General features: G+C 40.7%; 2 protein-coding genes across 2 annotated transcripts in view; both read left to right on the top strand.

Moving 5' to 3' along the window:
• The first annotated feature begins 746 nt into the window (after window positions 1–746).
• Window positions 747–2270, top strand: six3b (SIX homeobox 3b). Its single transcript, XM_041963280.1, has 2 exons — window positions 747–1441; window positions 2121–2270. Exons 1-2 carry the CDS (start codon window positions 747–749, stop codon window positions 2257–2259), a joined length of 834 nt encoding a protein of 277 aa, XP_041819214.1. The 3' UTR covers window positions 2260–2270.
• A 4907-nt stretch (window positions 2271–7177) lies between these two features.
• The window catches only part of LOC121625204 (protein kinase C epsilon type-like), a 39017-nt gene continuing 19011 nt past the window's right edge, over window positions 7178–27183 (top strand). The window contains exon 1 of the mRNA XM_041963279.1: window positions 7178–8321. Within this exon, the coding sequence (XP_041819213.1) occupies window positions 7977–8321 (345 nt within the window). The 5' untranslated portion in view covers window positions 7178–7976. The remainder of the gene's footprint in view (window positions 8322–27183) is intronic.

The following is a 27183-nucleotide window of genomic DNA, read 5'->3' as shown; positions in this document are numbered from 1 at the left end:
CAAAATTAAAAAAAACAAAAATAGCAAATGATAAAACAGATAAGACATGTCGAGAATGAAATTACAAATGAATATAAATTTACACCACAAAAATGTAACAAAAAGAATATATATTTATATTTCCAGCGCATGCAGGCAATATTTGTACAAGTGAAATGCTGTTTATTAGCAGGTGACCGTCATGTGAATATCCTTTTCAGTTATTTGGACCCACTGCTATCCTGTAGGCTTCAGCTGAGACTCAGTTTAATGTGTCTCCATCTATCTGGAGGCTTCTGGAACACTGAAAGCTACTGGCCTTCTCTTCTAAAACAGTGATAAATGTGTAACCCTATAGCGGAAATTGTGATTGATGCCGTTGTGACGTTTTTGGTCAGCTTTGAATTCGCCTTCATGTGTCTTTATCTGTTCATGTTCATCTGTTTTCGACCTCAGGAAAAAGTTCATTAATTTTTCTTCTTTTTGTCAAACTACCTGTTTCCTGTTGTATGAAATGGTTCACAGTAGAAAGGCTGTTCAGAAGGGACTTAATGTGTCCGGCCTGCGCTCATGAGGAGGGAGATAAATCCTCTGTTTGATTGACAGCGCTGCCATGACAACCTCGCATCAGCTCCAGGGTGTCCAATCAGGAGTCAGATTCGGGTTCCCTCCCTGACTCCCAGGTGAGCTAAAGAGTCAGACTTCAGCAGATTTCTCTCAGACTGAGACACGCTTCGTCTCTTCTCTGGCTTCACTCTGTCATCCAGATGGTGTTCAGGTCGCCGCTCGACTTTTTCTCAGCCTCCCGTATCCTCTTGCCTCACTTCGCGGATGGGCCCCCTGTTCTGGCCCGCTCTCGGTCCCCGGAGGACCCTCCCTCGGCCTGTCCTCCCCTGGCTCTGCCGGGACTGTGTTTCTCTGCGGCGCAGATCGCCAGCGTCTGCGAAACTCTGGAGGAGACCGGAGACATCGAGCGGCTGGCCCGCTTCCTCTGGTCACTCCCGGTGACCGCAGACGGCCGCGACTCCATCTCTGAGCACGAGTCCGTGCAGCGGGCCCGCGCCGTGGTGGCCTACCACACGGGGAGTTTCCGCGAGCTTTATCACATCCTGGAGACGCACCGCTTTACGCGCGCCTCGCACGGTAAACTGCAGGCAATGTGGCTCGAAGCTCACTACCGGGAGGCGGAGAAGCTCCGGGGGCGGCCGCTGGGACCGGTAGACAAGTACCGCGTGAGGAAGAAGTTCCCGCTACCGAGGACCATCTGGGACGGAGAGCAGAAGACGCACTGCTTCAAAGAGCGCACGCGGGGGCTGCTGAGAGAATGGTACCTGCAGGACCCGTACCCGAACCCCGGCAAGAAGCGGGAGCTGGCGCACGCAACCGGACTCACACCGACTCAAGTTGGAAACTGGTTCAAAAACCGGAGACAGAGAGACCGGGCCGCAGCAGCCAAAAACAGGTCAGTGACTGCATGAAACAAGTTGTCCGTTGAGTCCGTTGTACGGAGCGGAAAGAACATTCACATATTGCACGGAAGAGTCGTCCAAAGGAACTTTTAACTCTTTATTTTATAGCCAACAAATACCCGCATGCCTCTGGACTTTATTTTTCTTTTTAAAATATCAAAATGCTGTTAAAATCAAGGCATTTAATCAGCCTCCTTATTGATCACTCACTTAATTTGACTGACTCGTTCAGGCAATTTCTTCTCCACAGGCAGCCAAGGTTGTGCGTAAAAGGGCCATTCATGCGTAAAAGCGCACAGCCATTCAGCTTGTAGGTTTTTGTTTTCTCTCTGTCAGTCTGACCTGCTCGATCTTTCTTCCCCTCTCACCCTGTCTATAATTTGCTTCAGGGTCAGTGTGTGGGTCAGCCGCCCTGTTGGTGAAGGCAAAATGTGCATGAATGGGTACAAATTGCTCACCACACATGGGCGGAAGATTAGTCGCTGTTGGGCTTTGACAATGGTTTCATTTCGATTCATTTTGAACAGTCATTTTCTGTTTACATTTGTCCTTTTTTCCACAAAAAAACTGTTTTATTCTTCGGTTTCATTTAGTTTTATTGTGTTTCCACACTTGAGTTTGGATTTAGACGGACTTCACCACCTTTAACAACTTCTTTTCTCTTGTTTTCAGATTGCAGCACCACCGCATGCGTCCAGACGGCGCGCGTTCACTTAGCGGAGGAGAGTGCAGTCCAGACGGCAGCGGAGAGCGCGCAGATGGAGAAACTCTTCTCTCAGTAACGGACAGTGACTCCGACTTGGATGTTTGAGACTTTTAATCAATGAAATGGACCTTCATGGGCCTGTGATGCTCCCGTCGTGGATTACCGAGGAGGGGAGGACACAGACAAAAGGCAGGTCAGGGTTTGCAATACATGTTGAGGGCATAAAACAGCTTCACCCTTAATATCTCCCGAGCCCATCAAACACACGATTTACGTCTCTGCTGCTCGTTCACTGACAACCAGCTGCAGATTAGACCCACAGATTGATTTTTAACTTCAGCACTGGATGGTGCACATCTGATGACCCATCTTACAAAATCAACCTCATTAGTCAGACATCAAGCCATGGGGCCCTGTTAGTCTTTATAAGCCAGGGACCCCCACATGGGAGGACCTTTACAGACTGAAACCTGTCAGTGAGATAATTATTCTTATTTTCTCTAATTATGTGTCATTATTATTATTATTACTTTAATGAAAGCAGTTGTTCCTTTAGCCCCCTGGATGTCCACTGCTGTAGACAATCAATACACACAGAAGCCTACCTCCCTGTCTGGCTGTTTCTATGTTTCTGAGCGTTTTTAGTGTCTTTACCTTCACGTCTACTTTATTTAAAGTTCACAGAGTTCACTGTGCAGTCTGTGTGTGATGTCCTACTTTGTGTTCAACTTGATGCTGAATAAATGTTTTGGTATTTTGTATAAATAAAATTATTTAATATATGACTGTTATTGTGCCCACTCTTCTTTAATGATGCCATCACTGTAGCGTTCTGAAGGACAGTGTGTGTGTGTGTGTGTGTCCATCACATGAATTTATTTATCAGTGATTTTAACTTCTACAATTAAACAAAGTAACAGGTGCATAAAGAGTTAATAAACTATTAATAACGCAGTATAAACAGTATATATACATGTTTAATGATATATTGTGCGATTACACACATGAACAAATCCTTCAGTGAGTTATAAAGCAGGTATTAACTGTTAATACTCCATGGTGGGTTTAAAAAAGTTTATAAAAGGGTTTATCTGAAGTGTGAGTTTTGAAGAAAGATGCTTGTTCATCTATGATATTTTCTATTTAAATACAATAGAAGCATTTACTCAATAAAAAAACAATAAGAAATATTTTTCTAAACCTTATTTTTCCCACTGAGTCCTGCGTTGAAATGTTCTTTGCTTCTTTGGGATTAAAAGCAAATGACTGAAGAACAACAAGTTCTCTCCACCTTTACCAGCTTCAACATTAAACATTATGCCTCAATAATAATGCTCCAATAGTTGAAACAATATTATCCTGAAATGGCTGCACAGTGATTGCTTTCACTTTTAGTACTTTAAGTACATTTTGATGCAAATACTGTTATCATTCAAGTAGAATTTTTCATTAAACGGAGTATTTCTACTGTGTAGTATTACTACACTGAGTACTTCTTCCACCTCTGACTGTTGGGTTTGGCTGCTTTTGTTTGTTTTCCCTGTTTAATACTCATAAACCAGATTTTTTACAAAGTTTTCAACACATCTGTAAAGCAGCCTTTTACATATTTTATCTTTTTTATTTGTTTGTGCAAAAATTATGATTGTAAACTGCAGATTCATACACCTCCGATACACCTCCATCGCTGAAACATAAATTCCTAAAAAGTGTAAACTAACAAACACGTATGCTGCTGAATCACAGAACTCTGGAAACGCCGCAGTGGGAAAACAGTGTGGCGCCATCCGGTGGTCAAAGTGAACACAGCAGGTCGTTGTTATGAGAATCAGCAACAAATTCCAATGCGTTTTCGTGTCATTAACAAACAGCTGAAAAGTGCACAAACCAGGCTTCGACAATAAAGCAGGCTGAAAAACAGGTCAAATCAAATAGTTTAACTGCATTAAAAATGACATTAAAAGCGTTACTTTCCTTTTTTTTAACCTCTGACTCATATTATAACATTGCAACACTGAGTCGTTCATATGTTACAGTGGTGGAAATATTTACTATTAACAGTATTTTATTTTATTTTATTTAGTCTCAGTTCATCAGATCATGTTAACAACACAACTGTTAAAGAAGTTAAATGTATCTCCATTGTGATGTGTTGTGTATTAAATTGCTGTTGCACATAATAGTAATACAATAATATGATATATACAGTAATATAACGCTCAGGAAGGGGCGATTCTGCAAAATAACTAAATTTACTTTGAATACATTTTGCTGCCAATACTTTGACTCAAGTAAAACTTTGAGTCGAGGACTTTCACATGTAACGCAGTATCTTTAACATTGTAGTACTTTTTACTTTTACCCACAGAGTTACTAACAGATGAGATCCTCTGTGTCACAGAAACCCTGTCAGGGAGAATAGCAAAGTACATTTACTCAAGTGCTGTACAAGTATACTAGTATAATTATAGGCTACTTTAGTTGAGTGTTTCCATTTCTCTGCTACATTTCAGAGGCAAATATTATACTTTTTAATTCCACTACATTTGTCTGAAGCTATAGTTTATACTTTTCTTTTCTTTTTTTTTTTTTTTTTTTACATATGGTCAGTTTGTAAAATATGATGCATTATAGATTAATTATAGACTCACTGTTATAGATTAAGTTACCCAGTGGGTAAGATTAGCTTAATTTCTAAAGCTAAAATGCTTCTGTCACTGTAAATCATACATTGTAATAACAATCTATTATTATTTCTCACACTGACAGGGATCATCCTCCATCCAATGAATACTTTCCCATTTTTCTGTTAATACTTTTGCAGTTCTTTGGTAAGTAGGATTATTACTTGCACTGTAGTCATTTTATCCTTTTATTGCTACTTTTACCAAAGTTAAAGTCTGAAAACTTGTTCCAACACTGCAGAAATCCAGTTCTCACCATCCAAATCTCAATCTACCGAGGAGCACTTGAACACAGCGCACCCTGACGTCACATCCTTAATCGTCAGCGTCCCGGCGATACGTCCCACGAGCCAGCAGGTGGCGCAGCTGGCCAGGCCTGAGGTACAGTTAAAGGGCAGAGTTATGATGCTTGGTGTAGTGTACACTTCCTCTCTTTCCTTCCTTAATTCAAGTCAGTTTCTACAAATTGATTATGATTGAGTACAAAACAAATTTGATTACATTTCTTTAGTCTGCAAGTGAAGATCTGAGAGGTTGCATATTTGCAAGCACATCACAGGTTTTAAAGACCCCAGTCATTAATGTCGTACATGTGTAACACCTGCAGGAGGAGTTTTCTGATTTACTGTAAATAAAAGCTGCATTTTAAAAAATTTTAATGAGCAAACATTCTCGAATAAAACCAAGCGGCTCTCTTAATTAACAGCTGGAGGGAAAAATATCTGGATTTTGTGCTCAAACTCTGCTGAGCTTCCCTGTATGAATGGCGCAGGACTGTTCTGTTGTTCCAATAACAAACTTTCATAATCCTCCTTGTTTGTGTTTGTGAATTAAATGTCTGAAGACACAGCACAGTTCGTCATGGGGAGTGACAGTTGCTATGGCAACCCACTTGTCCCTCATTTGTGTCTGTGACCAATCAACCAACAAAGCATCAAAACGATCACCTGTCATGTGTCCTGTAATGATAAGAGTGTTAATGCTAATAATAATGGTAACATAATGATAATAATTTTAGAGTACGTTATGAAACACTTCACATAAGGCAACAAATTAAAGCCTCCAGGGAAATAACAGCTAATTTAAATGTAATTTAACAATAATCTTAAATTAACTTTGAATGAGGGTGTACGGCTGCAATATGGCACATTGTTTATACCTGTTGTATTCTCTCTGGGAAAAAAATAACTGCCTTTATATACTGAACATTTTGTTTTTATTGTTTCCTTGAATAGAAACATTAAACAGGAACAGAATAAGGTTAAAGATGTTTTTTTTTTTAAATCCAGCAAAATAGCATAAAAGATGTTAAAAGATCGAGTATAAACTGCATCAGGAAAAATGTATAATCGGCCATTTTTTAAGACAACCTGTTAAAGATGATACTGTGCAATGTTAACACCTGAAAATATACTGTAGCTTGGTAATGCAAGCTCATTTACTGTTTTTATTTGTTTTCTTTTTAAAAAATGATGTCAAAAGTGCAACAGATTCTGGAAATAACAACAACAAAACCACAGCAGTTACATGTATAATCAGCATTAAGTATACACATTACAATCAATTGTGTATGCTGTATATTGATGTCATGTTCTGGTTTGGTAAGTTAGTGAGTTGGAATTGCATAGAAATGTACTTGACATTCAATATAAACAAGTATGTGTGAGTATTTATAGGTGTGTAATAATATAAGCATGCAAGGTATTCCAATACTGCAGAGATTAACACAGAGATGGAGGACATTTAAATAAATATATACAGACAAGTGACACAGACAAATAAACACTCACTGCTGACTGAAACAACCATCACACCTCCGCAATATTCCCATGAACTGATGGTGTAACCAGAGATATTTTAAGATACTATTCCAGCAATTTACATTAGTGTCCTCATAACATTTGTTCTGTATCTGCAGGCTCTCTTCTTGTGTGTGTGTGTGTGTGTGTGTGTGTGTGTGTGTGTGTTTGTGTGTATGTGTGTGTGAGCTGTCTGTGACCATGCATAAGGACCGACTGATTGACTGGCTCCACTGGCTGTCTGGCCATGACACACACACACACACACACACACACTCCATGCCTGCGGGTGAATTCCATCCCCCTCTTCGTCTCTTGCGCTCAAAAAACACCTCTTCCATTTGCACGCGCGCGCACACACTCACGCACACATACACACGCACGCACACGCATACACACACAGTCTCTCTCTCTCTCTCTCTCCTCTCATCCGGTGCAGGAGCCCGGCAGCGCGGGTGACGCGTTTTGCGCATTTCCTGCAGCTCGCGCTCACTCACGGGCTCAGGAGAGAGAGAGGGGACGGGAAACGGGGGGCGCGCGCAAGGACCGAACGGAGAAAAAAAAAAAAAAAAACGAACGGGAGCGGAGCGCCGTGATGAATCAGGGGTGCTCGTGAGCCCGAAAAAGACTGCATTGGGGGGAGGCACAAAGGCATTGCTTTCCGAGAAGACGCGCAAATATCGCGGTACCGTGAGGTCGAAGCACGGAGATTATCCCTGAGAGGAGCGAGCGAGGGGCTGGAAACGGAGCACCAATCCCGGATGGCTAGGCGCGGCTGCTCGCGCTCTCTCCCACCCTGACCCGGGAGAGACACATAAGGACCGCGGGTAAGCTCCGGGGCTCCGCATGAAGCCAGCCGGAGCCTGTTAACCCGTGTTCCGCCTCACTGCCGTTTTATATCTCGGCCTGTTTCCGCCGAAACGGTAATCTTGTCTGGCGCACGGGACCGACCGTAAACAAACAAGGCAGCGGCTCGGGTCTGGGAGCGTTCAGCAAGCGACCTCTGAAGGGTGTGAGTCTGCGTTGTTACTGAGATTTTCAGCCCGTTAGGGGTCCATCAGCTGTACTGTGAGCGTGTGTGTGTCTGTGCGTTTGTGTGTGTGAGTGTGTGTGTGTGTGCATAACACAGTGTTCTGATATGGCTGTATTAGACTGAGAGCCCAAGAAGCCAGCGGCATTATGGGATGTAGCAGAACTGTGCAGTGACCCCGCTCATTGGAAGGAAACACTCTGTGTACAGGAGCAGGAACAGGCAGACTAGCCTAAACACACACACACAGACACACACACCCTCATCCTCATCCTTGTATACACACACACATCCCAGGAGCCTGCAGCCATGCCTGTGTTCAGTGGCTTGTTGAAGGTGCGAGTGTGTGAGGCTGTGGACCTGAAGCCCACCCCATGGGCCCTGCGTCATGCCGTGGGGAAGAGCGGCTCCTTCCTGTTGGACCCCTACCTGGCCCTGAATCTGGACCAGACCCGGCTTGGCCAGACCGCAACCAGGACCAAGACCAACAGCCCCGCCTGGCACCAGGAGTTCTGCACTGAGGTCCGTGAGGGAAGGAGCCTGGAGCTGTCTGTTTTCCACGATGCACCCATCGGATATGATGACTTCGTGGCCAACTGCACCATCCAGCTGGAGGACCTGCTGCAGAACGGCACCAGACACTATGAAGACTGGGTAAGTGTTTGACGTGTGACTGTTTAAGTATGTATGCCAGAAGTCATCGGGTCCTGAAAGCCACAGGTTGCAGATAAATTTGCAGCGTCTTACAACATGTGCTCATGCAGGTGAAATTAAACCCAGGCCCTGAAACAAACAGGGGCACCAGTTTCAGAAATACACAGCCTTTACAACAACTCTGCTATTGCATAGTTGCCCTGGCATATTTGATGTGGTGCATACTGTGCTTGTGGTTGCTGCACAGTGTACAATGGAATGAGCTTATGGTATGTTTTGGCCCAGTGTCCCCTGGCCACAATATGCATGAATGTTGTTGAGTGTTCAACCAAAACCAAGTTCTTTTTTACTCTTTTTTCCTCCAGGAAAGAGGCTAATTGATCATTTGCTGTGTCACAAAATTCATACATTCACACACATTCGTCCCTGAGAGCCTCCCAGCACAGCTGCTTGCCTGGCGGGTGAGCACCTTTACAGACTCTGATCTCTCGGGTCAGGGCACCCTCTGATGCTGAATACTCGTCGATACCATTGCTCTCTATTTCCCTAATTCACAATCTGTACAACAGCTGCTTCACTGCGTGGACCAATAGTGCAACTTACAATAGAAACAGTGAATTTTTAATTCAATTTAATGCAGAAGCTGTATTTAATGTCACTTCTGGCCGATAACCAATACACCTAATGAGATCAGTACTGGGGCTGATCACAGTCTGGTGTGTCCCGACTCATGGGCACCTCTGTGGTTGTTGTTTATAGCGTTTGTAGCATTCCTCAGTTGTTGGGCCCTTCCAGTCACAAACATGCTGATGAATTTGAGACAAAGCTGCCCAAAATGGGGCCTGGCCCACTAGAAATTTTTGCGAAAAAAACATAAAAATTAAAATATCAATCCCTGTTTTTTGTTTTTATGAGGTAACAATGCTCTAATGTAGGATTCAGTTAACTGTGAATTCAGCTGCACACGTCTGTTGTCAAACTGTATGTCTGTATGGATGTCCAGTCTGGTCTAGATCAGTTTTGGGGTCTCCCACAAAGTCACATAGTCCCCTTTTACTTCTGTAGAGCCATGGCAGAGCTTCTTTGGTTTTTTCTGTACTCTAATTCTGCAGCTTTTCCTCCCTTATCTGTGACACAGGAGCTGTTCGGACTCGCATTAGATCTGATTTGGCCATCTCAGGTCCAGCCTGTAGTCATCCTTCCTTAATTCCTCACATTCCTCCCGCCTCTTTGGATTGAAGAAATACGAGGTGCCCCTGTCTTTCCCGCTGTAGAGCTGCATTTATAAAGCAAGCACAACAACGCAGATATTGTGAGACTTCGCCGCTACCTGGTTCAGTGTCTTCAGGATACGAAAACGGCCACTCAGCAGTGGAAGAGACTGAAGTTCCTTTCATTTGGGTCTGCGTGTTTTGTCTCCAGCTTTAACATGTGATCTTGTTCCACTTCTGTGCTTCGTTTTCGCTCATCTCGCCTTACGTTGGATGAAAGGCTGATGAAGGTGATCTCAGCTCAGGCATTCTGGGAGCCGAGGACTCGCAATTTAAATAGCAGCATGTGTCATTTTGCTTTTAGCCCATTACCTACGAAGCACATGCACTTTACAATAGTGCCGACCATTTGCCAAAGCGTATTGTGAGTTATTACAGTAGTTTCAGGCAGCCATTAGTTTCACTTTATGTTAGTACACAATGAGAATCAACTCTCAGAGACTTGAAACCTTATAACGCGACTGTTTAGTTGCGCCTATTCCAGCATTATTACTGTTTATTCAGTCAAAACAGCATTTTGAAGGCTCTGTAATGCCAGAGTTTTTGATACAGACCCTGCTCTCAGCTGGATTAACATATAACCATGACGTAATGTAAAAAAAGAGAGTCAACAACATGTTCATTGTGGTGAATCTCAAATTTGAAGTCTTAGGAAGCTTATTTTCATGCTGACATACTGCTCAGACGTTATTGAAAGCTTTGTTAATCTACATATGACGTGAAAGTATATGTGATTTGCAGACCATAGCATGAAAAATGCTGCCCCTCCTAACGATGTGGTTCGTTAGGAGGGGTTTAATTGATGTATAGTTATGTAATCTTACACGATATCAGTTTAAACTGGCATACAAATAGTTACACACACACACACACACCTCGTCCCTCAGCCGAGTAAGGTCAAAGCATATGGATCACTCTGTTGATTGACCACATCCCATTGATCAGCCAGCCAGCTCGTCAATACATCTGCCTCACAGCGACACAGTCCCTCCCACTTCCCCTCGGTCCTCCTCTCTTTAGTACTCCATTACTCACAAGTTCTGCCTCCTGCGTCTCCCGCATCCTCCCCTCTCCAACAGCGATTCCCCTCTCATCTTCCTCACACTCGCCCTCCCTCCTCCTCCCCTCGTTTACCCATCATCTTCCTCTTCCTGCCTCGCTTGTGCACCCCCTCTTTCATCTGCTCTCTCCTGATGCTCCTGCTGCCATTTACTCTTGTTCGGTCTCCAGTGGGGAGGCAAGAACGTCAAGTTCAGACTCAACAAGGAAACGCTGGGAAGTGTAATGCAGTGGTTAATATGTGGTCCGAGTCTGATCGGTCAAGGTTTTCTCATAATCTTTTTCCACATTTGTGTCACACACTCGTTTCTCATAGCTACAGGATGCTTTGATGATGCAGAACATTCATGGACTGCTATTACTCTAGTGCGTTGCATGAATATGAACATGTATGTATTGACCAATTAGACTCTTTTCAGTCATTGTGGTCATTTTCAAAAACAATGACATGCCGTATTTACTGGTGGCCGATATGACCAAAATCTTCTACCATGGAATATGTAATGCTATATCACAGTTTTTATCACGGTCTAGTAACTGTTATGTGAACTACAGTGAAAATAACCATATTTCATCACATTTGATTAACTTCGGGAGTGTCCAGGAGGAGGAGGAGGACTTAATGACAACAGTTGTTTTTACATTGATATTAGTACTACATGTATTTGGGCGTAAAAGAAATCGTGGAAAGCCATATACATGCATGCAAATCAGAGTTCGAAGTAGCTACACTCTGCAATGTCATCAGCACTCACTCGCTCGCTGTGTGGCAGTGCAGACGCTGTGTCGCCAAAGTCTCTACTGGTGGACACGTTTGTACTGTCACACTTTATGTACCGCCATACTGCCAACCCGAGTGGAATAAATAATCCAGGCAGAGTTTAAAAAATATGCTGTTTTCCAATGGGACGTCTTAGGGCTAACGCACTAATTACCTTCATGATTTATTAATCCTCCCATTCTTTTCGTGTTTCGTGAATTAACCGAAGAGTAAATTGTCACAAAATAGTGCAAAATTCCCATCACTATTTCCCCAAAGTCTGAGGTGATGTCTTCAGTTTGCTTGTTTTTGTGCAACCAACTGTCATTTTTCCTTGTTAAACGACCAATAAGTTGTAAATTTTATACAGATTCATTGGTCATCAAAGTTGTTGTAGCTGAAGTCTCCATTGACCAACTAATTGCAGAATTATCAACATGTTTCAGCGCTGATAATAAACTTTATATATGTTTTAGCCATGCTGGTGGCATGGCTCAAGTGACTCTCTGTGGGTTGGTCCGCCTGTTCGGTCCAGACTGAAATATCTCTACAACTATTGGATGGATTGCCATCAAAGTTGGTACATATATTCATGGTCCCCAGTGGATGAATCCCGATGACTTTTCCTCTAGAGCCATCATGATTTTTGTTTTTAAGTGACATGTCTCAACAACTATTGGATGGATTGCCATGGAATTTGTTAAACGCATGCAATAGCCCCTTCAGGACGAATTATAATGATTTTGTTTATAATAAAAATCGGTGTTCGATTGAAAGTATCATTCCTCAATCTGCTGCCATGAAGTCGTACCAAATGGTACACTTCCTGCTGTTCAGATGAACGCTGCGCCTTGTGTACCTCAGCTCTGTCTTTCTCACTTCCTCCGCCCTTCTGCTGCCTCTCTCATCTCATCTCATCACATCATGCCTCTCGTCTCCGCTCTGTTATTCCCATCCTGCCTGCTTCCTGGTCCCTTTTGTCTTCCACCACCTCGCCATGATACATCTCCTGTGGACCCAAGCACTGTGGGCCAGGTTGCTGCTCTGTGGCGCCGGTGAAATATTAACCAGGCTTTGATGCTTATTAATTGTCCCACTCAGTAATTGAGATGCTCTGTGGAGCCCATCCCCATGGTGACAATGACAGCCCGTCCCCTTGGTGACAGCCTCTCACCCACAGAAACACCAGAGAGAGAGAGAGAGAGAGAGAGACAGAGAGAGAGAGAGATGGGTAGGTGAGAGTTGAGGGAGGGAGGGGGGCAAGAAGAGAAAAAAAAGCAAAGTGGTTCTTTGAGAACTCAGAATAATTTAAATTCAAGACCTTCAAAGGTGGAGGAACTTGAAAGGTTCTTTGTCCTGCATGTTCTCTCTTTAAGGGAAATTCCATCTTACTCACCAGCATAATTGTAGAGATTGTATGCAAGTGCACAGCTAGATACAACAGTGTTTACTGGGCCAACCATAGTCAAGCCCCAGACAGGTTTAAACAAGTTTTATTCAGCGATTTACGCCACTTATTTTGAACTAAAAAGTGCAAGCTAAATGAGATGGAAGTCGCAGCCGTAATGTCCTGAGTTAAAAGCTGTAATCCACTGTAATCATTTACTGCAGTGTAGATACACTCCTTAGACCAACATTGACACAACATACCTTTTATTTGTGCACACAGCTGAGAGCAACATTTGCCATTTATGTAAGCTATCATGCTCATCCAACTCCTGCCATCACATACTGCAGTTAATGTACATTTTCTTGTGAGCTGTTGTATGCACTTTAACGTAAACACAATGCATTTACTTGTATTGAAATGTGTTTTATAAATAAGATTGCCTTGCATCGCCTTTATATAGAGGTTAGCCACATTCCTCTGTAAACAAAACTGCGTCTGTGCATTCCTGTGGTAACTATAGTATGTCAGAGACTGGATGATTACAGCAGGCGACAGGATCTCAGCTTTTATTTTTCACTTCAAAATAAGCTGTTTAGATAAATGGGTTATATTTGATAAAAAGAGATGTTATTGTAAAGATGTATGTAGAATCCGACTAGTAAAATGTGGTTTTATGACTGTGACTGTGAGGATATAAAATACTGTATTTATTTACGGTGAAATTGTTTTGACCAAAATGATCTTGATTGGTTTTGAGATTGGTTTTGGTTATTACTGGAGTAAGATTGAACTTTTTACAACAGTAAAAAAATTACATCATTGGGAAAGATCTGTCCTTAGGTTTGCTGTGTCGCTGGCTCTGGCTGCCACTCTAAAAGCATTTTTAATATATTCTTATGGTTTTCTGTTGTCACTAGTTGTAACCGAATCAAATGCGCTATAAATGCTCTTTGAGAAAACATTGCTTTCTCCATCACCCGCCATGATACAGTTTGCTAGAGGGAACACAACCATGTGAAAGAGCCACCTCACATGAGCAAAAATGAGCAACCCTCTTTCATTATTTGTTGTACTTCAATGTGATGTTAATTATACAGACTACATATAACTATAATAAAGCTAACATATAGCAATAGTAGCTTCAATATATTCAAGATTCATTGGACTTAAAAGTCCAGGAATATATCATCTGGCAGCCATGTTTTGTAGCTGCTCAGTTCTGAGGCGACATGGCTTTGGATAAGAAAAAGTTTAAGTGATGCATCCGATTTACATCTAGCAAGATGTAATCAGTTTGTTAGCTTGTTAGCTATGGTATCTGATGTGTTATTTTGCTAGATAAAGCAGATTTAAAAAAGATTTTTTAGCTGGCAAGATAAAATCTGTTAGGTTGGTAACTGGTATCTGGCTTTGTGTTAGCGTTAGCTGACAAGATAAAGCCAGTATATTAGCTTGTTAGCTATGGAATCTGATTTTGCCTTAGCTGACATGATAAAAACAGATTATTAGCTTGTTCGCTATGGTATCTGGCCATTAACTTTTATTGTCTTGTTATGTTTATCTACCTAGTTAGTAGGAAGACTAGTGCCAGTTGTGACCAGAAGCTACATTTTAACAACACCAGCTGCTTTGCTGCTGAAGATTTAGTGTTTTGAAAGAAATATTAGGGCTAAAGTTGAGGCATGTGCAACCACACCTCACACAGCAACAATTATTACACATATTTTTATCATTCTTGCCACCGTGTCTTACATTTTGTCACAGTTAAAAAAGGATCTCCAGGATTGTGGTAGCTATTGCTAGATTTCATAGCCAAGTGGTAACCTCTGGAGCTGAAAAATGAAGCCGACACAGAAGTGCCAAAAACTGCAGTTCCTCAAAAGTCCACTAAGAGTTTGGCTCCAAAAGTGAGTCAATCCCCATAGACCCCATATCAAATGCCCAACTTTTCAGCAGAAATAAACATGTTTCTACAGCTAATTACGCCATTCATGACAACTATATACATTTTATTGAACTCGTTTGTTTAAATTGTAAGGCTTAAAGGTATGTATAATTATGGGCATGGCCGCTCTGAATGACAGCTAGCCACTAGGTTTCAGTGACTGGAGTTCATTCTGCCCACCTCAGCTCCACCCATGCTCCACCGCTTTGCCCATTTTTGGATTAGAGTTTGGTGGAGTGACACACTGCCAAGATTGCGACAGCCAGAACCACTGACACTGAGCTTTACAATGGCTCTTCAGAAAGCTATGGGTGGCGTCACAGAGACTTCATCCATGTTTTATACAGTATAACACACCTGCAAAATTCATGTTGAATGGTGCTTAGGTTGGTGCAGGTTTTGTGTTACAACACAGAAAGCATGTTGGTTAAATTACTGCAGTTATTGTGTGCATTTGTAACTTCCATTAGCAATTTTGACTTGGAAATAGGCTTGTTTTATCCGTTTTGTTTTGGGTACTAAAATTAGTCTTAAAACAATCACTGGTAGCATTGAAAGGGTGTAAAATGTTCAATTACGGTTTTTGACAGTTATGTAGAGAAATCAGAGGAGGTAGAAATTTAAAAAGGAAGATTTGGGGGGTTGTAAGGGAAATGAAAATACACAAACATAAGAGGGAGAAGGCTGTGGAGAAGAGGAAGCTAGTGATGAAGGAGACACGGCATGAAGTGTAGAAATAAGCTCTGTGTGCATGTAAATATACGAGGTTGAAGGTTGAGAGCTGTGAGGCCGCTAGAAGCTTCTAGGACTCAGTCTGAGATGTGATGACCACGCAGTGTAATGTTTCCTAACAGGGACACGGGCCATGTCAGATGTCAACCAGCCACTGTCTGACACTTGGCATCAACACACTCACATGCTCATACTTGGAGCAGCCAGGATTAATGACTGAAGGACTACAGTTAGAGGCCAGTCACCATAATTTTAGCTTAACCCTATTTCTAGTGTCATAGCACTTAGATATTAAATCTAAATTCGATATTTTTAGCATGTTACATATTTTAGTGATTTGTCAACAATTGACAAATACAGCATAAAGATCTATTCCATCAGTATTATTCTTCATATTGGATTTGATCTGCAATGACCATCATCAATTCCCAACTCTTAATTTCTGCTAGTAAGTTGACATGAATGTCAGACTCTCATAAATACGGTGTGTATGATATGACATGAATCGTCATTTTAAACGGCAAATTTTTTCCGTCAGATCAATTAATTTAAAGGGAATTACCATGGCTAGTAAAAATGGACAAATCTTTTTTGTGTGCTTCAACTTTGATGAACTTTGACATGCAAATTTGTGCCGTAGACCAATATTAAGATGACTTCACAGTGCTAACTGTTTAGGGAGCAGAAAGCCTGAGAGTCCAAAATGGAGGAAGCTAGCATAACTTATTAGCTGTGTTGCACCATACACTTTTATTCAACCCTTCTCTGTATAGTAGAGGATAAACTGCTCCACAAAAGAGGCATGGTCGCCAGACAGTAATAACACAGGAATACACTGTGAACTTTTTGGCCTGTCGGCTTTGTCGCTAGCAGGCTTGCTAACTGACAGCTAGCTCAAAGAGTGTTTTTCTCTTTTAAATTAAACTTTATTGAATGAAATGTGCCATCCTGAGAACAAAGTAATAGGGGGGAGAACATGGCACAGTACAGAGACAATAGCTAAAGCTTGGAGAGTTATGTGACTGACTAGTAACTCATCTTCCCAGCTTGCTAGCATGTTAGCGATTAGCTCACCAGCTACAGTAGTTAGCTAGCCCTGTGAGTAGTCTCTATGTACAAAGCTTTACCCACTGACTTTGCTGTGCCACTCTCTGACGTGACAGAGGCTTTTTTTGCCATGGAAAGTACTGAGGTAAAGTTAAAAATATCATCCATTACTGTCATAACCGTGTCACCATCCTTGGCCTGACATGACTGTGATCATCACTGAGGTCACAGCCATATTGTCATTGTCACTTTCTTTTTCCTGAGCTCCACACTCCATTCCCTCACCACGGCGAGTTACATGACATCATAAGCTCCACCCCTTGGTGACCTGCTGGTTAAGTAGGACAGACTGGATTTAAGATGCGCTGTTGCCACCGTGACAATACACACACACACACACACACACACATGCACAAAGACAAGCGCAGTGTTCTGCCCACTGATGCCAAATCAGGTCAACCTTTGGTGTGTGAGTGTATGCCGGAGGGTGTTTAATGCATGTTCTCAGTGAAAGAGAAGAAATGGGAGGATATTTGAGAGCTTTGGGACAGCAGGTGAAATCCACACTGTCCGTCCCCTTTCTCTTTCTGTGACCCCTGGTCTGTTTTTGCATTAAGAAAAACACCTTTTAAACAGATTTTAATTTATAGCCGTGAATAGAATAGATGAAAACATTTTTTAAATTAAATTTGTGATTTGAAGAGTGCAATTCTAAAATCACATGAGCTGCAATTTTTAACTTAGATTAAACATTTTCTTAACCAAGCTGTAAGAAATGAGTATTGGCAACCACTGATTTTGCCAGCCATTCGGGTTGGGTATTGAACGTCAGTACTTCTTGACTGACATGCCTCTGTAGCAAAGTAATGAAAACTGTCATCATCCACTGTCTGAACAGATTTGTAAACTGCTTTGCTTATATTTTTAGCTGCTGATTCAAATCAAAATGTTGCCAATTTTGCATTTTTATTTAGCAAATGGTCTCCTGTAGACTCCTTGTGCTCAGTCAAACATTTCCTGTTTAAGAACTTTGATGGTTTGGTTTTATGTATTCAAAATTTATATCTGTAAAACAATATTGTTTCAGTATCGATAACAAAACTCAGGTACTGTGTAGACGCTAGTATCGGAAAATTGAAACAAAAACAGTCATAGTCAGGTGTAGTTTACAATAATTTCATGAGCTGGACAAACAAAATGAAACCAAAGATTTTGTGGAAAAGACTTATTTGTTTCATTTTGATGCTTGTTGCTTATTATTGTGTGTTTTTTCCACTGAAAATGCCCAACTGAGTGGTGAGTCCTTCTGTACATAAATCTGACCAGTGGCATCATGTTATTATAAGACAGTAGCCAGCTTGGTGCTGATCTAGTAGCTAGTGTTTGGTGAAAGAATGGGAGAGCATTGATACTGATATACCACCATTGAACATAAAGCTGTAGCCAGCAGCCAGTTAGCTAAGCACACATTTGTTAAAGTTTAAACCATACAGAAACTGAAATGTAAACAAATTGCTGTTGAATGCTGGGATATGTGCTCGACCATTTCTTGGCCAGGACCAGTAACTTCCTAAAGTCTCAGCTGGTTGCTTGGCAACTGCTCTGAACCAAGAAAGAGTCATTTTTATACAGTGGTGTTTTTTTTGTACTAATTAAACTAATGACAAATAACATGTTAGCTAATTGGTGAGCTTTAGAGTTGCTGGTAAGTGAATTTTGTTACCTCTGGATAGAGGCTGGCTAGCTATTTTCCCATGTTTCCAGCTAAGCTAAGCTAAGTAGCTGTTTGTAGTACTTTCTAATTTAACCGAGAGATATGAAAGCGATATCAACCCTATGTCTAGCTCTGTACCAGAAAGTGAGTAACAGCACATTTCACAAAATGTTGAACAGTTGCTTTAAAAGGTATGAATCAGTACATCAGGTATTTGTGAAGCAGCTCCTCCCGAAGCTAACATTAGCTGAAGCAGTTAGTCCTCTTAACAGTATTTTTTGGGGTTTGTGAGTCACATATCAAAACAGTTAGCTACAGTCTCAGGCATGGCTAACCAACAGTTTATCATTATTACAATAATACCTATAGTGTGTAAATATTACATGAAAATAACTAACTAATGAAATGTATATTGTAAATATAGACTAAAACAATCAGTCTTTTCATGGAAAACTAGCAAAGTTTGCTGCAATGTTTTCTCCTTTTACGAAACAAGATGTTTGTGCTTATACCAGACACAACCGTATTTACTATGTAGATGGAAATCACAGTATAAATTCCCAATTTTCCTCTAACGGCTCAGCCCCAGGACACCAAGGCTTCCTCCTTCAGCCTGAGTTTCTATGAAGTGCGTTTTCATTTAGTCACGTCCAACACTGACGACTGATCAACAGGGGCGGCTCATCAGGCCGTCTGCCAGTCCATCTGGATATCACACACTCATCTTGAATGTTTGTGAGCTCCGAGATGACTGAACAGACAGGATGGTTTGATCGGGAATGTCCAGTCTTCTAAGTCCAATTCTCTCCCTGTCTAGTTGATGCTACTGGACCGCCGGACATGCCACCCATTGCAATGGCGCAGCGGGCTTTGATGAATGTCCCCCAGCCTCCCCTCACCACCAGCACCAGCACCACCACACGGCTCAGCTCCTCTTACATTATTAGCCGTCTGTGATGTTACATTAAAGATGCATGACTCTCATGCTGTCTCACTCAGCATGGGCCTCCTGTGTGTGTGTGTGGTTGTGTGTGTGTGTGTGTGTGTGCAGGAGGACACGCTTGAGTTGCTGAGTGATAGAAAGAAGGACAAACACACAAACGCACACACACACACATGTTATTGTGTGACTGCGGTCGAGCTCTCTCAAAGCCGAAATTTGTCATTTGACAGATGGATGTGGGAGGCTGTCACTGAGACTAAACGCTCCTGAGAGAGACAGAGAGAGCTGTCTGGTTGGACAGAGATAGTGAGCGAGATGGACGGAGAGTGGGAGGGGGTTAGCTCCACAGTATTGATATAATGCAAGCTTTGAGTGCCCTGTCTGCTTGTTTGAGTGCTTCGCTGTGCTGCTGCATATGGTGTGTGTGTGTTTTTTGATTGTATCAGTAGCGTGTGTGTTTGGAGCCTGTTTGTATGTGTTGTGATGGGACGAACCCAACAGAGTTAAGCTTGTATGTGTGTTTAATGCTAACCTCCCTCTGAAGTCCATTTTAAAATCCCCAGACACTTACCGAACTCTCTCTCTCACACACACTAACACACACACTCAGCTTCCTGCATGTGTGTGTGTGAGAGAGGGTTTGTGAAGTTATCCGTCTCCCTGGCTGTATCAGTGTCCTAATTGGACTAACAAGATTAATGAGGCGAACTAGATTCTCCAGCTCTCTCCTCCCATCTTTTGTTGTTGGGGTGGAGAACCTCAAAGCACGTGTGTGTCTGTGCACAGCAGATTAAATCCAAGTCACATTACGATCAGTTTAACAGCAGGTGGTGATGTGGATAAAATCTTCTGTCATGTTATATGCGATTTTATTAGTGCTGAAACAATTAATCCATCACTTGGTTGAAAGAAAGTAATTATCAATTAACGATTTAAGACACTCATCGGGAAAATAAGCCAAACATTCTGTGTTCTAGCTTTTTGCTTTTATTCAATTGTAAGTTGAAGATCTTTTGGTGTTGGACTGGACATCTATGGAAAATTATGACCAGCCTTTTCACCATAGACTTAATGCTATATAAATAATCATTAGTTGCAGCGCTAATAGGTTTCATGATTTGGTAAAATTTCCAGAAATCTCATTGCCACAATACAAATAAAACAAACATACAAAACAATCATCACATTGATGCTAAACCTTGTAAATCCAATATTGCCAAAAAGCAGTCCAACACAAGAACATATTGAACAAGAACAACACAAAAGCAGTTATTGCATTAATTTAGTTTTTGGCCACTCGGAGGCAGTGGAGTGAAAACACAGCAATGACACGTTATCCCCTTAAGTTGCTATAGCGACCATACTAGCCAGCAGTCGACTGGTGTTTCTGGCCACCTGATGAACTTAAGTCAAACAGTCACTCTCTTTTAGCTCTGCTTTGGTTTCCACCAACTCTTGAGGGAAATATCTTGCTTTGTCGCCAGCTTTGTCTGTCTGGTGCTCGTAGGGCACAGTGGTTTTTGTCAGAGCTAAAAACAGGTGGCTGAGGTGAACTGTGGATGATAATTCGCTCTGAGTTTATCCCTGCAAGCCAACCTTTTGCATATTGATTATAACATATAGTCATTTGATTTATTATTAGTATAAAATATTGATTGATGCAGCTTTAAGGAAGAGGTAGAAATGGCATACCAAACTCTCACCTTATGTATTGGTACATTACCCAACCCTGACCAGAAGTGATTCAGCTTTTTAGATACAGTATGATTAAGCTAATTAATGCACCAAAGGTGAGGCCCAATACAATCCCCAGTCGACTTGATTCCATTAAAAGGCACAAAGGGATGTTCAATCAAAACACCACAGGTGTATTAGTTCTTATTTCATCTTGAATTACCTGTCAGTTGACTCTAGTAGAGCTTCTTCACTGCGGACATGTTGACTTGTCAGAGCAGGAACAGCACAGGTGTAACTAACAACACTAATGATGGCTCTGTTCCATTTGGGAGTGCCATGAAACCAAAACACCAAGGTCCTGAAACTAGCACAACTAAAGGAAAGCAAGTTGTGCAACCATTACTAATGTTTACATTCCTTACAGTTATAGTTGTATGTACCTTTATTTTTTCACGTACAGTATTCTTATATAAACACAGGCGTAACTTGTTATTCAGGTACAAAACCTTGTTGCTGTGATATTTGCGCCAGGTGTGCCTCTAGATGTTCAGTTAGGCTGTTACTCTGTCCATTAATCACTTAAAAATGAATTTTCCATAAAAACTTAGTGTCAGTGTAGCCACAGATCTCTTGATAGTGATGGTATATGTAAAGGTTTTTACCTTATAAAGTGCTCTTCACTGCCAAGTAATAATGTAATTCACCATCCTGTGGAGACTGGCAGTATCTCAGTGGGAGAAAGGTCAAAGAGTTCAACAAAATCACAAACAATATATTTCCTCACTTTCCCGCAGTGCTATTATTTATTTTAAATTCTGCATCTGTCCACAGTGAGGTCTGCGGATTAAGCTGCTTGTTATCACACTAACGTCTTTATTTATATATGAATAAAAATATGGACCAGTTTGCTGTACATTATCAGATTTATTGAACTTGCCGTACACATTCATCCCATGACATTCATTATCAGCAATTCATGCTACATTATTTTACAAGCTCCTACCAAAAAAATACTGCTCTGCAACCATAGAAACATCTGTTGCTAGGATACATGGCTACACTGTAACAGAACGGTAGCCATAGAAATGTCTGTATAGCTAACATCAGTGTCAGTATTTGAATAATCTGTAAGGATTTCCTCCTTATAACATTTCTGAATTGTTTACTTTATTTCTATGATTACAGCAGATTTTAGACTTTTTTTTAATCACTGTTCCACTCATCAAATCAAATGTAGGCACGTTGTCTTCCCTGAATATTAGTTGTGATTATTATTATGTGTCACTTAATGTCAAATAACAGAATAGATTTAACTGGACAGCTGGAATATCATTATTAGTTTCCCAGGATGCAAAGCCATGTGAATAGAAATTATATGAATCAAACTTTAATTAGGTCTTGTTATTGATCACAAACAGCAGCCAATCAGACTCAGCTTGTCAGGTGGCAGGTGTCTGGTTTTAGAACAGTGTTATAGGGTGTGTCTGGATGCTGACACCATAAGTTGCTTTCACGGGAAGGGACAGCAGAATATCCCTCTTGTAAATTAGTAACCATGGCGACAGCACAGCGTTCACGGTGTCGGGAGAAATGCTTTAAAGAAGGAAGAAGCTCTAAATTTCATCCACGGGGAATACCGAGGACGAGAGTGTCCACTCTCCTGAGCTAAACGCCATGTTGGTGAAATCATATATACTCGTGAAGGCAGCATGGAGCATGGAGTCACCTACAGCTGACAGAAACACTGAAATAAAGAGTTGTTGCTATGGAAACGATTCACCGTCCCTTCTAGTGGCTTTGGTTTTAATTGTTATGAATCTTTGGTCGCATTAAACAAACACCCCCTAAGAACGCCTCAACGCCCCACTTTCAAACATATTGCTTCCAGCGCCATCTGAGATGCTCTTAACGCCCCCGTTGAGAAACGCTAGTCTATGTGAGCAGTGCTAGGCTGGCTGTGGGAAACCGACGTGCCATTTTAGTCCAACTAAAGTCAAGTATAAAATCACTGTTAACAGCTTCAGTAGTGGTAATGTAAATACACCTGTGATTATTCTGCATTACTGTACTGTGTAATGGGTTTAAGTGGGTTGTTTTGCTGTTAAATGATGGTGTAAATCCAGAAGAAGAGATTTTTAATCCTGCCAAAAATACATGGAAAGCCTGCATTTATTTAATATTTTAATATGCATGATATTGAACACTAGCATTAGAATTAGAATAAGAGTAGTCTTTATTTTGTCTGGGCCATCGAGAGAACACAGTCAAACTGCAGTATCACACCCAGATCTACATGCACACAAAGAGTATTGCACAGACACACTTTGTCACACTTTGACAGACTGAACTTAAAACAAACGGCCGGCCCGCGTGCTGAGTTACAGCCGCTGCACCACCAAACGTGGACATGATCTAATTAATCAATAAAAACTTGCACCTGTGTAATAATTCAAATTCTTATGATAATTGTAGTAATTCGTATTGACTTGGATAGGAAAAATGAGCTGGAAGACCCCTCAGTGGCCAGAGACCGGTAATGTGAGATCAGTTTTTGGCTGGCATGCCATCTCGGGACCTGAGCACTAAATCAATGATGGTGCTGTCCATTTGCTCCACTCTATTCCAAATCACTCTGAGTCCATCTTTCAGCTGAAATCCCCGCTGAGATGCGCTGTTATGCAAGAGGTTACATTTGGGGATTAGCACATCATTTTCAAGGGTAGACATCAAGAATCCAGTGGCGTTTATAGGTCACAAATCCCATGCAGTTGTTACGTGTTATACATGCAACAAAAGGATGATACGCTCATAAGTATTACATTCTCTGTGGGGTTTTTTTATTGCTTTAAGCTTCAGATAGACTCATTGACATTAGAGATGCAACCAGTGGTGTAATGTTAAGTACATCTTTTACTTTTACTTCACTTAAGGATAAGCTTGAGGTACTTTGACTTGATATACTGCAATTTCATGTCACTTTATACTTTATACTGTACTTTTTATTTCACCGCAATTAGTTGACAGCTTTAGTTACTAGTTACTTCTACTTCATATACTCATATACTATATACAACATAACATTTGATGCTGCAAAGTCAAATATTAGGCTACCCTACATTCGTTTGATTCATCAGTGAACAAATGATTAATCATTGCCTGTTTTGATAACTAATTAATCGTTTGAATCCTTTCTCATGCAGAAATGAAATTGTAATAAGTAAAATCATAGTGGACTGTTGTTTGGACAAAACAAGACATTTGAAGGTGTCACTTTGAGCTCTGTTACTTTTTTTATTTGTTAATTTGCCCATTACTTTTCAGATGAATAATTTAAACTGTGAAATATCAAAAAAAAAAAAACAAAACAGAAAAATCTGTGTCTAAACTTTCCAGACCCGAATAATGTACAGCGACATTTGACAGAGGACGGCAGCAAATCGTCTCGTTTGAGAGGCCGGGACCTGAAAATGTTGACTTTTTTTCAATCCTCTTTTTTCAATCAAAAAATCATGTAAAGCGGATAATAATAATAATAATAATAATAATAATAATAATCACTTTATTTGTTATCACTTTCACACTGCTAGCAGTGTTTTTACAGTGTTTTACAAAAGACAAAACTGAGAAAATGCAGATAATATAATGATAATGATGTGACTATATTTGTCTTTACTTTAGCCTTGAATTGCATTTAATTTTTAAGGGAACAGGAAATATGTATACATAAAGAAATAGAAATAACAAAATAACAGGATCCACACACTTTTTTATTCACTTGCTGTTCATTGTTTTCGTCATTGAGGGACTTTCAGTATAATTAATCAATCAAATGGCAACAAAAATCTTTTCTTTTCAGCATAGTTTTTCTTCACCTGTCATCACATCTAATAAAGCGGTAATTTTCATGCTTATGACTGAGGCTCCATATGATCACATGACATATGAGTCCTACTGCAGATCCCAGTACTGTAAATTCCTCTCCATGAGATTTTGTGCCTTTGCTGCTGCATCTCCATGAGTGTCTGATCGTCTCGGACTGTTTCGTATCTGTGCCTGTGCGATCTCTGTGTCTCATGTTCAGCAATGCATGGACATGTATGTGTGTGTGTGTGTGTGTGTGTGTGTGTGTGTCGCTGCCTGTGTGTGAGTCTGTCTGTTGCATAAGAGGATCTGCTGCTGTCCCAGAGCTTAACTAAGGATTTAAACCTCTCCTTCTCACTCTCTCTTGCACTCTCTATCTCTCTTTTCCTGTGTCGTCTGTCTCTTTAGCGCTCTCTGTTGCACTCTCTCTAATCTCTGTAACTGCATGTATATTGTAGGGGGATGATGTCATTATTTGTCCAATAAGTCTGTGCGTATGCACACCGTCGCATGTTTGCTTGTCTAATAATGTTTGAGCAGGAAAATTTCTTTTTGTTCTGTGCGCATATGAGGTTCCCAGAATAAATTAGCCTCCATTTTGATGACACCTGCTCACACACACAGAACTCATTATGACTTGTCGCATTCAAGCTGTTTGGTAAATATATTTTAATAGCTGCACAATAATTATGAAGAATAAATCCGAAATAAGATGTTTTAATCGGCTGTCGTTCTGATAAAGTCACTTATCTGCATTGTATGTAATTTATGGCATGTTTATGCAGGATTGATGGGTTATAACACAGGTAGTGTTTATGCTATAGTGACATCATTCCCTGTTTCAGCAGCTTTGCTTCCCCCTCAGTTATCGTTCAACAACTAGTCTGCGTTTGGCAACTCTGAGTGTAACAAAAGATATCGATTCTTACCATTTTCCAGTCTGATGACACAGAGCGGACTGGGCTTACTGGTGATCTAAAAATAAGAGGTTTGGATGAGTCTCCAAGCATCTGAGCATTACTTTATCCAACATGCAATGCTGCAGATTCATTGGCTGCAAACTGCACAAACAGCACAAGAACATTTTGTCAAGGAGGCTGATTCGACTCCGTCGGGGAAAGATTTGAGTGTTTTACATATAATATTTTATTTATTTAGTATTTATTAAAAGTATAATGCAGCCCTAGTGTTTCAGGCTTGACCACAGGGCCAATGTGTATTCTTTCAACCAAATGACCACCCTGCTATCCCTGTTCCCTCACTATGTACCAGTGCCTGAAATGGGCCAATTACCAAGTAAGGCTGCAACTAATGATTATTAACATTATCGATGAATCTGCTGAATTATCTCTCAATCAATCCATTTATTGTTTGGTCTATAAAACATCAGAAGACTGTAAATAAAAGTGAAAGGTGAAGTCAAGTCAAGTTAAGTTAATTGACAACCAATAACTGCTGTTTCAGTAATGAGACTTTACTCACCAAACAGGAAGTCTGCTTGATTTGGCGCTTGGTTAGTGTTAATTTCGGGCCCTGTGGATTAGGGTGTATGTGGCAGGTGCGCCCCAGTGTTTGTGAAGACTCCGTGTATCAAACTCTTGGTAATTTGTGCACGTTAATTAGTATTTTGTACTACAAATTAGCAACCTGTACACTTGAACTTTAATTCATTCACACAATTTGTGACTTTAAAATCCTGCATGTGTCTACTTTGCTGGTTTAAAGTGAGAGTGTTTCTGTTTGATTTCATTTCAAACAACCGCAGGCTGTTCAGTTCAATTCAGTGGTTTTGCTTCCGTTAAAACATATAAGTGAATAAAAGACACACCAGTAAAAGATGTGAATCGCGTATCAACTGTTGGCAATTCTGTCCAGTTAAAATTGATAATAAAACAATATGGTCGATATTTTGCACATTGCACCTCTTAGTTTCATTCAGAGATTCATTAGGTATATTTTATAATATTCATATTTAAAATGATGGATTTGCACTGCTTGTTTTTTTCTTTTCTCTTACTATGTTTATTGTGACCATTATGCACCAAAACCTTGTTTGTAGAAAACCTGATTCTGACTTTAAAACCCAAAGCGAATATAATCTATAATCAAGCCATGATACAACATCATTACATCATTAATGAATTTATTATCATTGAATTTAATTAAGCTACAAAGAATGGCATAAATTGTATTAAGATTAGAGTTATAAATTAATAGATGAATCCTTTGGTCTACAAAGTTTGAGAAAATAGCAAAACTTGTCTTCACATTTCCTCAAGATGATGACGAACATCCGACCAAACATGTTCAGTTTACCATCGTATAAAACAAAGAAATGCAGCAAATTCTCAAAACTGACAATCTGAACTTGTATGTTAACCGTTTTTGCCTGAAAAATTACTTAAAACGAACTATTGATGACTGAAATTTTTAACATTTAATTTTTTTGTCAATCAAACTAAT

This window comes from Chelmon rostratus, chromosome 21 (assembly GCF_017976325.1).
Source record: "Chelmon rostratus isolate fCheRos1 chromosome 21, fCheRos1.pri, whole genome shotgun sequence".
Classification (NCBI taxonomy): domain Eukaryota; kingdom Metazoa; phylum Chordata; class Actinopteri; order Chaetodontiformes; family Chaetodontidae; genus Chelmon; species Chelmon rostratus.
This window is presented reverse-complemented; position numbering and strand designations above follow the sequence as displayed.

Excerpts from the sequence above, each read along its gene's own strand:
- six3b (XM_041963280.1), top strand. The coding sequence starts at position 747 with ATGGTGTTCAGGTCGCCGCTCGACTTTTTCTCAGCCTCCCGTATCCTC. Across the intron at positions 1,442-2,120 it reads GCCGCAGCAGCCAAAAACAG|ATTGCAGCACCACCGCATGC; the intron begins GTCAGTGACTGC and ends TCTTGTTTTCAG.